At 51.0% G+C, this 16354-nt stretch overlaps 1 protein-coding gene across 9 annotated transcripts in view; it reads right to left on the bottom strand.

Annotated features, from left to right (window-relative positions):
- The window catches only part of LOC146871736 (zinc finger CCCH domain-containing protein 11A-like), an 858888-nt gene that overhangs the window by 380402 nt on the left and 462132 nt on the right, over positions 1-16354 (bottom strand). For all 9 annotated transcript variants that reach the window (XM_085651275.1, XM_085651281.1, XM_085651282.1 and 6 more), the window contains one exon: positions 7147-7224. In XM_085651275.1, coding sequence (XP_085507401.1) covers positions 7147-7224 — 78 coding nt within the window. The remainder of the gene's footprint in view (positions 1-7146; positions 7225-16354) is intronic.

The raw sequence follows: 16354 nt of genomic DNA, 5'->3' as shown, positions 1-16354 counted from the left end.
TCCTGGCCACCAGCCAATTCCAGATCGTCTGTGCCTCCCGAGACAGCATGCGTGAACGGGAGCCCCCCTGCTTGTTGAGGTAATACATGGTAGTAGTATTGTCCGTCTGAACTAGCAGGGAGTTCGTCTTGAAGGAGGGATGGAACGCCTTCAGGGCCAAGTGTACTGCTCTGAGTTCCAAAAAGTTGATGTGGTAAGTCATCTCCGTCTGTGAACATATCCCCCTGAATCTGAAGAGGGCCCGAATGCGCTCCCCAGCCCTTGAGAGACACATCGGTCACTATGGTCTGGACCGGAATATCCTTGTGAAAGGGAGTCCCCTTGCAGACATTCTCTGAGGAGCACTACCATTTCAGAGACTGTAGAGCGTGTTGGGACAGATGAATCTTGTCCTCCCAACGCCCCCGCCTCTGGTCCCATTGATCCTCCAGACATTCCTGCAGAGGCCTCATATGCAGACGTGCATTGGGGGTGAGAAAGATGCAGGAAGCCATCGACCCCAGTAAAGAGGACACCGTCCTCACTGTAGGAGAGTGAGCTGAGAGGAGGTGCAGGGCCTTCCAACGGATAGATAAGCGTCTCTCCTCCGAAGGACACACGCTTGCATTCAAAGTATCGACTGAGGCCCCCAAGTACTGGAGACACTGCACAGGGATCGGCACTGACTTCGACATGTTGATGTGCAGTCCCAGGCGATGAAGCAAGGCAGCTGTCCTGTTGAAATGACACTGGGCTTCCTGGTACGTGGAAGCTTTGATCAGCCAATCGTCCAGGTATGGATACACAAACACTTTGTTCTTCCGCAAGTGTGCTGCCACCACTGCCATGCACTTGGAGAACGTCCTTGGTGCAGACTTCAGACCAAACGGGAGTACTGTATACTGGTAATGGTTGTTGCCTACCAGAAACCTCAGGAACTTGCGATGCTTTTGTGCGATCGGCACATGAAAGTAAGCGTCCTGCAGATCTATGGCGCACAGCCAGTCTCTTCGATGCAACTGAGGGTAAATCTGATGCAGGGACAACATACGGGACTTTTCTCTGCGGATCCACTTGTTTGCTTGACGCAGATCTAGAATAGGCCTGACCTCGTTCATGTCCTTTTTTCTGACGAGAAAGAACCTTGAGTAAAGACCTTTTCCTTTTTGCCTCAAAGGAACAGTTTCTATCGCCTTCTTCTTTAACAGAATGTCCGCCTCCCACTGGAGCTCTCGCACCATGTAGGGAGAGCGCACTGGTGGAATCTGTGGAGGCGGGCTGGTGAAACGAAGACTGTACCCATTGCAAACAATATTCAGCACCCACTTGTCCTGAGTTATTGTTCTCCACTCTGCCAGGTAGTATTGAATACTTCCCCCCCCCCCCCCACCGGAGCGGGTAACGGGTAAGGGGGAAGTGACCTTTCAGGGCTTCGACCCGGCCGGGCCTTTGTTCCCCGACGAGGATTGATGCTGCCTCTGCCCCTCTGGCGCTTTTGAAAGGACTGCCTCGGGAACTGTTGTTGCTGGTGTTGTTGTTGTTGACCAGACTGACGCCCTTGGCCGCGTTGTTTAGAATAATGCCTGCCATAGGAACGGAATGATCTCTTCTGTTCCTTGGGTTTTTCCAACCCCACGGCCTTCAGGGTTTCTGCTTCGGCCTTCATGCGGGCCATTTCGTCATCCGCATGAGACCCGAACAACGTCGTGCCAGAGAAAGGCAAGTTAGCAATCTTTTACTGCGCTTCAGGCTTTAGAGAGGTAAGCCTCAGCCAGGAATGTCTCCTCATGTGTACTCCATGACAGTACCCATGGGCCGTCAGCAACGATACATCGACCGCTGCACTGATGATCTGGTTGGAGACCATCATGCCCTCATTCAACACCTCCTGGAAGTCCTCCCGTTTATCCCTAGGTAGGGAGGCAGCAAACTGTTGCAGGGAGTCCCAAAGCGATCGGTCATAGCGACCCAGCAGAGCGGAGGCACTAGCAGCCTTCATAGTCGTGGCCGACATAGAGCACATTCTCCTCCCCAAGGAGTCCATCTTGAGACTCTCCTTATCCAGAGGAGCCGTGGAAGAGGGCGTCGTGGAGTGTTGTTTCCGAGCCGCAACCACAATGACAGAGTCCGGGGGAGGGTCCACCCTGAGGAACGCCGGGTCCGAATCAGGGGCCCTGTACTTCTTTTGCAACCTTGAGGGAGCAGACTTCACCACGGCCAGTGTCAAGAAGACCTCCATGGCTGGTTCCTCCAAACCTGGAACCAAAGGAAGGAGGGGGCGTGACAGGTGAGCCTTGTGCAATGTCTCAAATATCACAGAGGTAGTGGGAACCGGTACTGCCACTGAGATTCCCAATTTCGCCGCCCCCCTCATCAGTACATCCTGGAAAGTGGCAGTATCATCCACCGGCGAGATTCTAGTAGGCGGTGTTTCCGACAACAAGGGGGAAAGCCGTCCATTGCCAGAAGAGTCCGTATACCTCGTGCCTCTGGAACGAGATCTATATCTCCGTCGTCCATGCCTTGTGTGAGTGGACAATCTGTGTCTGCTCCGTGACCTCCGGTGAGATCGAGAGCGTGATCTCAGTCTGCGTGGGGCCTTAGGAATCACCGGTAGCCGAGGAGACGGCGGGAGCTGTGGCACCGGCGGTGGCGGAGGTGGCGTAGGTCGCTTAGGAGGAGGAGGAGGAGGAGGAGGCTTCTGAGGCAGCGGCTGAGGGAGAGGCTGCGGAGCTCCATCACTCCTTGCAGGAGAACCCGGACTAGCACTGTCCGGACTTCCGTCCACCCTTCTCTTCTTGGCGTGCCTATACCGTGCTGAAGTAAACGAGGGGGAGCGCCCTCTTCTCCTAGATCCACGACTGGATATCGTAATCACCGAAGAAGTGTTACCAGATGTCCTCGACGTCGAACTGAGCGTCGACCTCGTACGGCTTCTCCTCGCCGTTGACCGCAAACGGCGTCCCCTCGACGTCGAACGGTGGCCCCTCGACAGCGAACGGTGGGTCGACGGAGAGCCTCTTGACGTCGACGGTGAGCGATGTCTCCTCGACGGCGATCTCCTTCGCCTCGACGGCGATCTGTGCCTCGACGGCGATCTGTGCCTCGACGGCGATCTCCTTCGTCTCGACGACATTCGCCGATCCATGAGCTGACGGCGAAGGAGACGAGCGGGTTCGCCTCGACGGCGAGCTGCGCTGTCTGTGGGGCTCGGTACGACGTCGATGGTGTGTCGACGTCGACTGTGAAATCCTCGACGGCGACCTAGTCCTAGGTCTCGCCGGCCCCTCTCTCGACGTCGAACGTCGAGAACGCCGAGATCCAGAGCCCTGGATCGACGGCGAACACACCGGTGCTTTACCTCTCGCCTTCGACGTCGAACGCGATCTACCAGCCGGTAGGTGTCGTTTCTGCTCCTTTTTCTGCCCGGAGGTCCCTCCAGTGGCTGAAGCATGGGCAGAGGAAGGGGAATGAGATCCTCCATGCCCCGAAGTCCCACCTGTTCTCTGCTTCTCCTGTCCCTGAAGGCGAATCTTCTCTCTGTCTCTCAGGGTCCTCTTGGAGAAGGTCTTGCAGATGTCACATGTAGCAGGGACATGTGAGGATGATAAGCAGAGAATACAGACATCATGTGGGTCCGTCTTGGCCATTTTCCTCCCACACTCAGGGCATTTATCAAATAAAGCCATGCTGAAAAGAGAGTCCAAACTGCACCAAGCAGCAGAGAAAGGCTCTAGACGTCGAATGAACAAACTTTTATCAAGAAAAAACCAATTTAGTCACAAAAACCACCCAAAAGGGTAGAGCTCAATGCTCCTGGGTCCTGCTAGCAGGAGCCGGAAAAAAGAACTGAAAGTAACTTGCTTTGGCTGTGCATCCTGGGATACCGGGGGTCTCTGGAGAGTTCCTTAAAGGCACGGTATCCTTTTAGAAGACACATAATGACAGCCTATAAGGCTTGTCTGTCCACCCCTTCCTCTCTATTGTTTAAAGGGATTTTGGTGAAGGGAGTGTGATACAATAAAGGAACATGTCAGATGTGAATAAAAATGACATTTAAACTTTATTTTGGCTTTTGTGTTCACTTCAGATGAAGTGCTGGCCAGTGCAGCCATATTGTTATTAGGCTGTATTATTTTGTCTGTCTCTTAAGTGTCTTTGCAGGTTGCAAATGCAGGACAGCTTAAGAGATATTTTGATTGCTCCGGGGTCCCCGCACATGGGCGGGACTATTCATAGATTAGGACTATACACAGAGATCCCCTACTACAGAACTCTCAGTCCAAGCCATCTTGAAGATGGGGCGACTCAGCCAACCAGGGACAGGCACATGCTCCTGCGAAATCCCGGTGTGTCCTGCAGCTAGCAACCTCAAAAACCCCAGAGGACCTGCCTGCCTTCACTTCCAAAGACTGCTTCTCCCGTTGACACCGGATTTGTTCAACTGCAACCTCTGGCTCCGGCCGGATACAGCGAATCTGCCCCCGCCGCCCACGACCCGAGCTCGAGTGGGCAAATACCACGAGGAGGTTCCCCCGGCGATCCTGACCCTGTTCTGCCTCAAGCATCCAGCAGACGCCCGCAGCCTAAATCCAGAAGGTTCCCCCTAACCGAGACCAGGAGCTGGTAAGAAGATCAGACCCCAAAAGGCACCCCTGGCTTGTGTGCCCAAACCAACGGTGCCTAACCAACCCCTAACTTCCCAAATTACCTCTCGAAGTGGTGGTCGCACAAGAAGTCCTTCGTCTCCCTGTCTGCAGTGCTTTTGCAAACCGGAGGTTCTCCATTAGAAACAGGGCACCCGACGTCGAAACAGCACCAAGCCACACTAGTGTCGCTGAGAGTGCACCTTTGGTGCTATTTTGTTTCCCCATTTGCCCTGAGCTAAAGTCCAGGAGCTTTGCTCCCACAACCCAGTGGCCTGCTTGCCAGCAGCCACCAACCCGGCTCCTGAGTCTACCCCGAGAACCTTAACTCCCAGTACCAAATACTTACCTAAAAACCGATAACCATATTTTCCTCCATAGGATAACTGACTGTTTTTTCCAGAAAAAGTTTCAAACTGTGGAGTTTGGAAACCTAGAGAAATTCTTTAAAATTGTACAATTTAACAAAAACGCTTTTACTCACCTGTTTACAGGAAATGTCCCAGTGCTGCATCCAGGCATACAGCACTGAGTAAGAAAAGTAATCCAAAAGTAACTTACCTGCTATTTTACTGAAAATCCCATTAAAGTGTATGTACTGTATTTACAAGTGATTGCATTTCTCTGAAACAATACTGTGAGTCAAATCAAAGTGCATTTACAATTGTAATAAAACTGTATAACATTCAGCAGTTATTACTGTAAAGTATTTATTGCTTACCTGTGCCAGGCTTGCTTGGTTCTAGAAATAAAATACCTCAAAGACTATTTTTATACAAGAACAATTGGTCTGAAGTTCAGTCTTTGAGTGTGTGAATTCATTTGCTGTCTGAGTGTGTACAACAAATCCTTAACACTGTCTGATACTGCCTTACTACTCGACCACACTACCACAAAGAGAGAGTAAGGTTCTATCTAATTTTACCTCGGCCTACCTTTGGGGTTCCACTGGACTCTGTGCACACTATACCTCACTTTGGTATAGTATATACAGAGCCAGCTTCCTACATATGTACTTTGTGGGCTCTGGAGATCAGCCCTAGGACTTGTCTGCTTCCGCTTAGGGACTTTTTTTCCCTGTTCAACTCCCTCTATTTAACTGCCTTGATAGAAAACGACCAGCAGATGTCAGTAAAATACCAGAATTGCTTTCTGCTGACTTTTGTCTTCCACGAGCACCCATAGACAATATTTTATTCAAATCTTTTATTTTCAGTGATATGACCACCGAAGGCCCTGCTTTTATATTAAAAACAGAGCTTTGGACAAAACCATTTCCCACTGAAAGGCAATATTTCTCTCCATGTGTTCCCATACCTGGCGTGTCACACAGTTTGGTGCTTACTTTCCCTCCATGTTAAAGAACAGTACATGTTTCAGCACCCAGGTTAAAGTGCTGCATAGCTAAATACATATAAGGTCCCAAAGGCGAGACCGATTGCATTGGAAATGCTTGTTTTTATTTGCATAACTAGCAGTTAGTATAATGATACTTTATGGTTTTGCATAATTTAAGTACTCTTAAACATTTTAAAACTGGTCAAACATGTTAGACATTTTAGTAAACAGGAGCTCGAGATTTCAGAGCACTGAAAAGAAAAGCTCTTCTTTCCAAGCATCTCTTGCACACAAAGGGAGATATTCACAGTTCACATCGTGAAATTCAGAGCTTTGCTGGAACCAGGATGAGAAAAATACGAAATGACACTACGTGTCCTTTTAACTAACTCTGCCCTGCTTATGCCTGTATGGAAGGATTACAGAAAGAGCTCAAAGCTGTGTAATAATTTTGGGACTTGGACTCCACTACATAAGCAGAACCTTATTAAAGCTTTTCTGTCAGTGCTGTGTGTGCTGGCTGTTCTGTGTACAGTGAGAATGCTACAAAATCTCTAGTGTTTGTGTCTGATTGTTGGGAAAGCTTGCACTGTTCCTACCCAAGCTGTAGCTGCAAAATTAGGGTGCACGGAAAGGTTGCATTCTTGTTGACCTTCCTGCATGTGGTTGTGCATATAGTAAATCCACATAAAACCCTTTTTCACTTAAGCAAAAGTCAAAACTATTGGCTTTGTCAATGCCTGCTTTTTATCTGTAATCTCTTGAAACAGAAAAAGCTATTGTTTCTGAGTGGAGGCATCAACAAGGTGCCAACCTGTTGCATGCAATACATAAAATGGCATTTTGAGTTGGGGCCTTGCTGAAATGAATATAGGATCCAATAATTACGAGGTTTTAGTACTGAGGCAATACACTTTTGTGGGAGCAGGATACATCTATTATGTTCTCCAGAGATGGTTTGGGAGCGTGTGCTTTGCATGTGGAAGGTAGGTGTTCAGATTTCAGTAAAAAAACGTTGGTGAAGTGACACCTCTTTTAAGTGCTAAAACAACATACACTGATGTGCCTGAAAAAGCATTAGTGGTGTTTGCAGCAAATGTTTCATCTTCTCTAGAACTCAAAATAGAAACTGAAGTTGGGATATGGTGATGCTTCCAAAAATACAAATTGAATAAAAGATTACCGGACGAAGCCTCTGTAAAAGGGTGTTTCCGCTTTTCCAGCCTCTCTGCCAAGGTGAGGCCAAGGCGGGGCTCTTCATCTAAACCAAACACAAAAGAAAAGAAAATATAAATTGTATTTAAACAAGAAAGGATAAATTAAAATCGAGTTAAAATCACCTTATTTGTGCTCTGAACAAGTCACATACGTCTTTAAAACCCGTGAAAAGAAATTGGTGCTAGCTCCATCAAGCCTGCTATAAATGCACTCCGTGTCTTGACTCGTTACTGTTATGGTAAGTGTTTTGGGCTATGGTTAGTTACTGGGCTTCACAAGACTTGGATTGGTTGTTACTGTTTGTGGATCCGCATGGACAAACACGTTTTTGAGTTCGCATTCCTCGATGCGAGATTAATCCAAAATCAGTAATACGCTATGGTGCTTTTCTTAACTGACATACAACGCGAGCTGTTTTGCAGTTATTCCTGGATGCGGGATATAAAGATGTACAGTGCTATCATTTGCATAGGTCGGGAACCATAGAGATGGAGCTGCCAACAAAGCTCTTTAGATTATCACGTTGAGGACACTGTATACCACTGGGCGCGACTCGAATGTTTATAATATTTAAGATGCGTGACATTACTTGTATTATTGCACAGTCCAGGAACCCCCGAAAGGTGCGCTGCATATACATGGTCTTTAGATATTACGGACAGGAGAATGGTTAATATTGGATGCGACATTGTTTGGTTTAATATTGAGTGACACTTCCGCGATACCTTACATGCTGCGAAGGGGGCGAACATTACTGGAAGTAGGTATTGTTGAATGTGTGTGCTCAATGGATATTGGGCACTTTTAATAGATTTGAAGACATTCTTGTTTAAGTTTGGAGGAGAGTGATTAATTTTCCTTATTTACACAGGATGAATTACAGATTTTAGGGATGGATCTATGACTTACACTGTCATTTTATTTAAGATTTGCCACCGGTTTATTCTACTTCGGGTCAATGATCAGCTCTACTTGGCTTTCCTTTTCTCTACCTATTCTCCTCACGAGTACAAGGCAAAGATAGGTATTTTTTACAGGACAGTCTGCATGTATATCGTTTTATGATTGGCACACGAGGGGGATCAGCAATGCTATTTGTCTATTATGTTAACGTACTTCATTAGACTTTATACTTTGTTGCTTTCAAACTCTAATCCCCGATTCTTGATTTCAGTGAACATATGGCTGAAACAATATCAATTATGTGTAGTATTTTCTCCATTACTGTAAATTTTGCACATCCATGGTTACATCATATTTTCAATTTGATACCCTGACACCGGTTTGGTTAGTAAAGGTTGTGTTAGGTATAACAATGTTGATTACTGGACCGGTCTGATTTGTCTATTGCCTGCACCCCTTAGGAGGTTGAAGGCTAACTTCCGTGCGACGAAACACGTTTTGGCTGGCTGCTCTTGTATTGCTACACCGTGATGTATACAAATATTGTGTTCTGCTAAGGAATGTTTATCAGATTAAAGCAGACAATCTCTATGGCTCCGTGATTTGGACGTTTGATCCCTTTATGAATTCTGAGTGCTCAGAACATTTTGTTGTGCTATAAATGTTGGCTCTGATGTTGGACATGGTTATTACTGCTTGTAAGAACAAGCATTGAAAATGCAATAGGTCTCGCCCTCGTTTAAGTTAAAGCAATTCTGTTTGTAATTAGGTTCCTGTTTTTCAAACTTTCATGTACATAACATGCATATGTATGCATATATGTATATGTATGCATGCATTTATATTTGTATTTATATAGATATGCAGATGTATATATGTTTATATGTATATACACATACATATATATATATAAATACATATGCATATATATACACATTATATATATGTCCATATGTGTGCGCGTAGAGAGGTAGAGGGGTAGAAAGGGATAGAGAGTAGAGGGGTATAGGAGTAGTACAGGGGTAGTAGAGGGGGTGGGGGGTAGAGGGGTATTGGGGTGGTACTGGGGTAGTAGAGGAGTAGTGGGGTAGTAGAGGGATAGTAGAGGGATAGCAGAGGGATAGCAGGGTAGTACAGGGGTAGTGGGGTAGTAGAGGGGTAGTGGAGTAGTAGGAGGTAATAGGGTAGTGGGGTAGTAGTAGGGGGTAGTAGTGGGGTTGTAGAGGGGTAGTGGGGTTGAAGATGGGTAGTAGAGGGGTAGAGGAGTAGCAGTGGGATAGTAGAGGGGTAGTAGGGTAGTGGTGTAGTAGAGGGGTAGTGGGGTGGTAGTGGGGTCGTAGAGGGGTAGTAGAGGGATAGAGGGGTAGTAGAGGGATAGTAGGGTAGAGGGGTAGTAGGGTAGAGGGGTAGTAGGGTTGTAGAGGGGTAGTGGGGCAGTGGGGCAGTAGGGTAGTAAGATGGTAGGGTAGAGGGGTAGTAGAGGGGTAGAGAAGTAGTAGAGGGGTAGAGAAGTAGTAGAGGGGTAGAGAGGTAGTAGAGGGGTAGTAGGGTAGTGGAGTAGCAGGGGGTAGTAGTGGGGTTACGATGAGGTCGAGGGGTAGTAGAAGGGTAGAGGGATAGTGGTGGGGTAGAGGGGTAGTAGAGGGGTAGAGGGGTAGATGGGTAGTAGGGTAGTGGGGTAGCAGGGTAGTTGGGGGGTAGTAGAAGGGTAGTTGGGTAGAGGGAAATTAGGGTGGTAGTGAGGTAGTAGTGGGGTAGTAGAGGGGTAGTAGGGTAGTGGGGTAGAGGGGTAGTAGATGGGGTAGTAGATGGGTGGGGTAGAGGGGTAGAAGGGTAGAGGGATAGTAGGGTAGTGGAGTAGTAGGGGTAGTGGAGGGGTAGTGGGGTAATAGAGGGGTAGTAGTGGGGTAGTAGAGGGGTAGTAGTGGGGTAGTAGAGGGGTAGTAGTGGGGTAGTAGTGGGGTAGTAGTGGGGTAACAGGGTAGAGGAATAGTAGAGTGGTGGGGTAGTGGGGTAGTAGGGGGTATTGGAGGGGTAGTGGGGTAGTAGAGGGGTAGAAGGTTAGTGGGGTAGTAGGGTGGTAGTGGGGTAGTAGAGTAGAGGGGTAGAAGGGTAGTAGGGTAGTAGGGTAGTGGGGTAGTGGGGTAGTAGTGGGGTAGTGGAGAGGTAGTGGGGTGGTAGTGGGATAGTAGGGTGGTAGAGGGGTAGAAGGGTGGTAGAGGGGTAGAAGAGTAGTGGGGTAGTAGAGTAAGGTAGTAGGGTAGTAGGGTAGTGAGGTAGTGGGGTAGTGGGGGTAGTAGGGGGTAGAGGGGGAGTAGAGGGGTAGTAGGGGGTAGTAGGGTAGTAGAGGGGTGGGGTAGATGGGTAGTAGGGTAGTGGAGTAGTAGGGGGTATTGGAGGGGTAGTGGGGTGGTAGAGGGGTAGTAGAGGAGTAGTAGTGGGGTAACAGGGTAGAGGAATAGTAGAGCGGTGGGGTAGAGGGGTAGTAGGTTAGTGGAGTAGTGGGGGTATTGGAGGGGTAGATGGGTAGTTGGGTTAGGATGGTAGTGGGGTAGTGGAGGGGTAGTGGAGGAGTAGTAGGGTAGTGGGGTAGTAGGGTAGTGGGATAGGGTAGTAGTGGGGTAGTAGAGGTAGAGGAGTAGTAAAGGGGTAGTAGGGTAGTGAGGTAGTAGGGTAGTAGTGGGGGGTAGTGGGGTAGTAGAGGGGTCGAAGGGTAGTAGAGGGATAGTAGGGTAGAGGGGTGGGGTAGAGGGGTAGTAGAGGGGTAGTGTAGGGTAGTGGGGCAGTAGGGGGTAGTAGGGTAGTGGGGTAGTAGAGGGGTGTGGTAGAGCGGTAGTTGGGTAGAGGGGTAGTAGGGTGGTAGTAGAGGGGTTGTAGAGGGGTGGAGGGGTAGTTGAGGGGTAGTAGAGGGTAATGGGGTAGTAGGATAGTAGAGGGGTAGTGGGGTAGTAGAGGGGTAGTAGGTTAGTGGGGTAATAGGGTGGTAGTAGGGTAGTAGAGGCATAGTACGGTTGGGTAGAGGGGTAGTGTGGCAGTAGGGGGTAGTAGTGGGGTAGTGGAGAGGTAGTGGGGTAGTAGAGGTAGTGTGGTAGTAGAGGTAGTGTGGTAGTAGAGGTAGTGGGGTAGTAGAGGTAGTGGGGTAGTAGAGGTAGTGGGGTAGTAGAGGTAGTAGGGTAGTAGAGGCGTAGTAGAGGGGTATCAGGGTAGAAGGGTAGTGGGGAAGTAGAGGGGTAGTGAGGGGGTCGTAGAGTAGAGGTAGTGGGGTAGTAGGGGGGTAGTGAGGTAGGGTAGTGGGGAGGTAGTGGGGTAGTAGGGTAGTGGGGGGTAATGGGGTAGTAGAGGTGTAGTGGGGTAGTAGTGGTAGAAGGGTAGTAGAGGTAGTAGGGTTGAGGGGTAGAGGGGTGGGGTAGAGGAGTAGTGGGATGGGGTAGTGGGATAGGGGGTAGTGGGGGGTAGTGGGGTAGTAGACGGGTGGTAGAGGGGAAGTAGGGTAGTGGGGTAGTAGAGGGGTAATGGGGTAGTAGAGGGGTAGTAGGGGGGTAGTGGGGTAGAGGGATAGTAGAGGGGTGGGGTAGAGGAATAGTGGTGGGGTAGTATGGTAGAGGGGTAGTAGGGTAGTAGTAGGGGGTAGTGGGGTAGTAGTGGGGTAGTAAAGAGGTAGTAAAGGGGTAGTGGGGTAGTAGATGGGTAGTGGGGTAGTAGAAGGGTAGTAGAGGGTAGTGGGGCAGTAGGGGGTAGTGGGGCAGTGGGGTAGTAGAGTAGTAGGGGTAGTAGAGTAGACGGGTGGGGTAGAGTGGTAGCAGGGGGGTAGTCGAGCAGTAGGGGGTAGTGGGGTAGTAGGCGGTCGTAGGGTAGTGGGGTTGTAGAGGGGTAGTGGTGGGGTAGTAGAGGGGTAGTGGGGTAGTAGGGTAGAGGGGTAGTAGAGGGGTGGGGTAGAGGGGTGGGGCAGAGGGGTAGTAGAGGGGTAGTGGGGTAGTAGTGGGGTAGTAGTAGGGGGGTAGTAGGGTAGTGGGGTAGAAGGGTGGTAGAAGGGTAGTGGGGTAGTAGGGTAGTGGGATAGTAGAGGAATAGTAGGGGGTAGTAGGGTAGAGGGGTGGAGTAGAGGGGTAGTAGTGAGGTAGTGGAGTAGTATGGGGTAGTGGGGTAGTGGAGGGGTAGTAGAGGGGTCGTAGGGTAGTGGAGTTGTAGTGGGGTAGTAGAGGGGTCGTAATGTAGTGGGGTTGTAGAGGAGTAGTAGGGTAGAGGGGTAGTAGAGGAATGGGTAGGAGGTAGTAGTAGGGGGGTAGTAGAGGGGTAGTAGAGGGGTAGTGGGGTGGTAGTGGGGTAGTAGTAGGGTAGAAGAGGGGTAGTAGAGGTGTAGTGGGAGAGGAGAGGTGTAGTGGGGTAGTACAGGGGTAGAGGGGTAGTAGGGTAGTAGAGGGGTAGTAGGGTGGTAGTAGGGTAGTAGAGGGGTGGGGTAGAGGGGTAGTGGGGTAGTAGGGGGTAGTAGAGTGGTAGTATGGTAGAGTAGTGGGGTAGTAGAGGGTAGTAGGATAGAGGGGTAGTAGAGGGGTGGGGTAGTAGGGCAGTGGGGTAGTAGAGGGGTAGTTTGGTAGTAGGGTAGTGGGGTAGTAGAGGGGTAGTGGGGTCGTAGAGGGGTAGTAGAGTGGTAGTAGAGGGGTCGTAGGGTAGTGGGGTAGTAGAGGGGTCGTATGGTAGTGGGGTAGTAGAGGGGTCGTAGGGTAGTGGGGTAGTAGAGGGGTCGTAGGGTAGTGGGGTAGTGGGGTAGTAGGGGGTAGTGGGATTGTAGGGGGGTAGTAGGGTAGTAGGGTGGGGTAGAGGGGTAGTGGAGTAGTAGTGGGGTAGTGGAGGTGTAGTGGGGTAGTGGAGGTGTAGTGGGGTAGTAGAGGGGTAGAACAGTAGTAGAGGGGTAGTAGGATAGTAGGGTAGAGGGGTGGGGTAGAGGGGTAGTAGGGGTAAAGGGGTAGTGGGGCAAAAAAGGGGTAGTGGGGTAGTATGGTAGTAGTGGGGTAGTAGATGGGTAGTGGAGGGGTAGTAGAGCAGTAGGGGAGTAGTAGGGGGTAGTAGGGTAGAGGGGTAGTAGAAGGGTGGGGTAGAGGAGTAGTAGGGGGTAGTGGGGTAGTGGAGGGGTAGTGGAAGGGTACTGGGGTAGTGGAGGGGTACTGGGGTAGTGGAGGGGTACTGGGGTAGTGGGGTTGTAGAGGGGTAGTAGGGTAGTGGAGGGGAACTAGGGTAGTAGATGGGTAGTGGGGTAGTAGAGGGGTCGTAGGGTAGTGGGGTTGCAGAGGGGTTGTGGGGTTGCAGAGGGGTAGTAGGGTAGCGGGGTAGTAGGGTAGAGAGGTAGTAGAGGGGTGGGGTAGTAGAGGGGTGGGGTAGTAGGGTAGTGCAATAGCAGGGGGTAGTAGAGGGGTAACAGGGTAGTGAGGTGGTAGAGGAGTAGTAGACGGGTAGTGGGGTAGTAGAGGGGTAGTGGGGTAGTAGTAGGGGGTAGTGGGGTAGTAGAGGTGTAGTGGGGTAGTAGAGGGGTAGAAGGGTAGTAGAGGGGTAGTGGGGTAGTAGAGGGGTAGTAGGATAGTAGGGTAGAGGGGTAGTAGAGGGGCAGTGGGGTAGTAGAGGGGTCATAGGGTAGTGGGGTTGTAGAGGGGTAGTAGGGTAGAGGGGTAGTGGAGGGATAACAGGGTAGAAGGGTAGTGGGGTAGTAGTGGGGTAGTGGGCTAGTAGTGGGGTAGTAGAGGGGTGGGGTAGTAGTGGGAGTGGAGTAGTAGGGGTAGTGGGGTAGTAGGGCAGTGGGGTAGTAGAGGGGTAGTGGGGTAGTAGAGGGGTAGTGGGGTAGTAGAGGGGTCGTAGAGGGGTAGTGGGGTAGGGTAGTTGGGTAGTGGGGTAGTAGGGCAGTGGGGTGGCAGTGGGGTAGTAGAGGGGTCGTAGGGTAGTGGGGTAGTAGAGGGGTCGTAGGGTAGTGGGGTTGTAGGGTATAGTAGAGGGGTAACAGGGTAGAAGGGTAGTGGGGTAGTAGAGGGGTAGTGGCGTCGTAGGGTAGTGGGGTTTTAGGGGGGTAGTAGGGTAGTGGGGTAGTAGAGTAGAGAGGTAGTGGGGTAGTAGTGGGGTAGTAGAGGGGTAGAACGGTAGTAGAGGGGTGGGGTAGAGGGGTAGTAGGGTAGTGGGATAGGGTAGTAGGGGTAGTGGGGTAGTAAAGGGGTAGTGGGGTAGTAAAGGGGTAGTAGATGGGTAGTAGAGGGGTAGTAGAGGGGTAGTGGGGGAGTAGTAGGGTAGAGGGGTAGTAGAAGGGTGGGGTAGAGGAGTAGTAGGGGTAGTTGAGTAGTAGTGGGGTCGTAGGGTAGTGGGGTCGTAGGGTAGTGGGGTTGTAGAGGGGTATGAGGGTAGTAGAGGGGAAGTGGGGTAGTAGAGGGGTTGTGCTTTAGTAGAGGGGTCGTAGGGTAGTGGGGTTGCAGAGGGGTATTAGAGTAGCGGGGTAGTAGAGGGGTGGGGTGGTAGTAGGGTAGTGCGATAGTAGGGGGCAGTAGCGGGGTAACAGGGTAGAAGGGTAGTGGGGTAGTAGAGGGGTAGGGTAGTAGTAGGGGTAGTGGGGTAGTAGAGGTGCAGTGAGGCGGTAGAAGGGTAGTAGAGGGGTAGAAGAGTAGTGGGGTAGTAGAGGGGTAGTAGGGTAGAGGGGTAGTGGGATAGTAGGGTAGTAGGGGGTAGTGGGATAGTAGAGGGGTAGTTGGGTAGAGGGATAGTAGAGGAGTAGTAGGGTGCGGTAGAGGGGAAGTAGGGGGGTAGTGAGGTAGTGGAGTAGTATGGGGTAGTGGAGGGGTAGTGGGGTAGTGGGGTTGGAGGGGGTAGTAGGGTAGTAGGGTAGAGGGGTAGTAGGGGGTAGTGGGGTAGTAGGGGGTAGTGGGGTAGTAGAGAGGTAGTGGGGGTAGTAGTAGGGGTAGTGGGGTAGTAGAGGTGTAGTGAGGCAGTAGAGGGGTAGAAGGGTAGTAGAGGGGTAGAAGGGTAGTGGGGTAGTAGAGGGGTAGTAGGATAGTAGGGTAGAGGGGTAGTAGGGTAGTGGGATAGTAGGGTAGTGGGATAGTGGGATAGTAGAGGAGTAGTTGGGTAGAGGGATAGTAGAGGAGTAGTAGGGTGGGGTAGAGGAGTAGTAGGGTGGGGTAGAGGGGAAGTAGGGAGGTGGTGAGGTAGTGGAGTAGTATGGAGTAGTGGAGGGGTCGTGGGGTAGTAGAGGGGTCATGGGGTAGTAGAGGGGTCATGGGGTAGTAGAGGGGTCGTGGGGTAGTAGAGGGGTCGTGGGGTAGTAGAGGGGTCGTGGGGTAGTAGAGGGGTCGTGGGGTAGTAGAGGGGTCGTGGGGTAGTAGAGGGGTCGTGGGGTAGTAGAGGGGTCGTGGGGTAGTAGAGGGGTCGTAGGGTAGTGGGGTAGTAGAGGGGTCGTAGGGTAGTGGGGTTGTAGAGGGGTAGTAGGGTAGAGGGGTAGTAGAGGGATGGGGTAGAGGGGGGGTAGTAGAGGGGTAACAGGGCAGAAGGGTAGTGGGGTAGTACTGGGGTAGAGTGGTAGTAGAGGGGTAGTGGGGTAGTAGGGTAGTGGGGTAGTGGAGGTGTAGTGGGGTAGTAGAGGGATAGAAGGGTAGTAAAAGGGTAGAAGGGTAGTAGGGGTAGTAGGATAGGGTAGAGGGGTAGTAGAGGGGTAGTAGGGTAGTGGGATAGTAGGATAGTAGGGGGTAGTGGAGTAGTAGGGGGTAGTGGGTAATTAGGGGGTAGTAGGGTAGTTAGGGGTAGTAGGGTAGAGGGGTAGAGGGATAGTAGGGTAGTGGGGTAGTAGAGGGGTAGCAGGATAGTAGGGTAGAGGGGTACTAGGGTAGTGGGGTAGTAGGGGGTAGTGGGCTAGAGGGGTAGAGGGGTAGTGGGGTAGTAGAGGGGTAGTGGGGCAGTGAGGTAGTAGAGGTAGTAGTGTACTAGGGGGGTAGTAGGGTAGTGGGGTAGTAGAGGAGTAGTAGGGGTAGTAGGGTAGTAGAGGGGTGGGGTAGTTGGCTAGTGGGGTAGTAGGGGGAGTGGAGTAGTAGGGGTAGAGGGGTAGTGGGGTAGTAGGGCAGTGGGGTAGAGGGGTAGTGGGGTCGTAGAGGGGTAGTGGGGTCGTAGAGGGGTAGTGGGGGTAGTGGGGGGTAGTGGGGTAGTGGGGTAGTAGGGGGGTAGTGGGGTAGTAGAGGGGTAGTGGGGTAGTAGAGGGGTAGTGGGGTAGTAGAGGGGTCGTAGGGTAGTGGGGTTGGAGGGGGTAGTAG

This window comes from Triturus cristatus, chromosome 1_1 (genome assembly GCF_964204655.1).
Source record: "Triturus cristatus chromosome 1_1, aTriCri1.1, whole genome shotgun sequence".
Lineage (NCBI taxonomy): Eukaryota > Metazoa > Chordata > Amphibia > Caudata > Salamandridae > Triturus > Triturus cristatus.
Note: the sequence above shows the minus strand (reverse complement) of the source record. Positions and strands in the feature narration are given on the sequence as shown.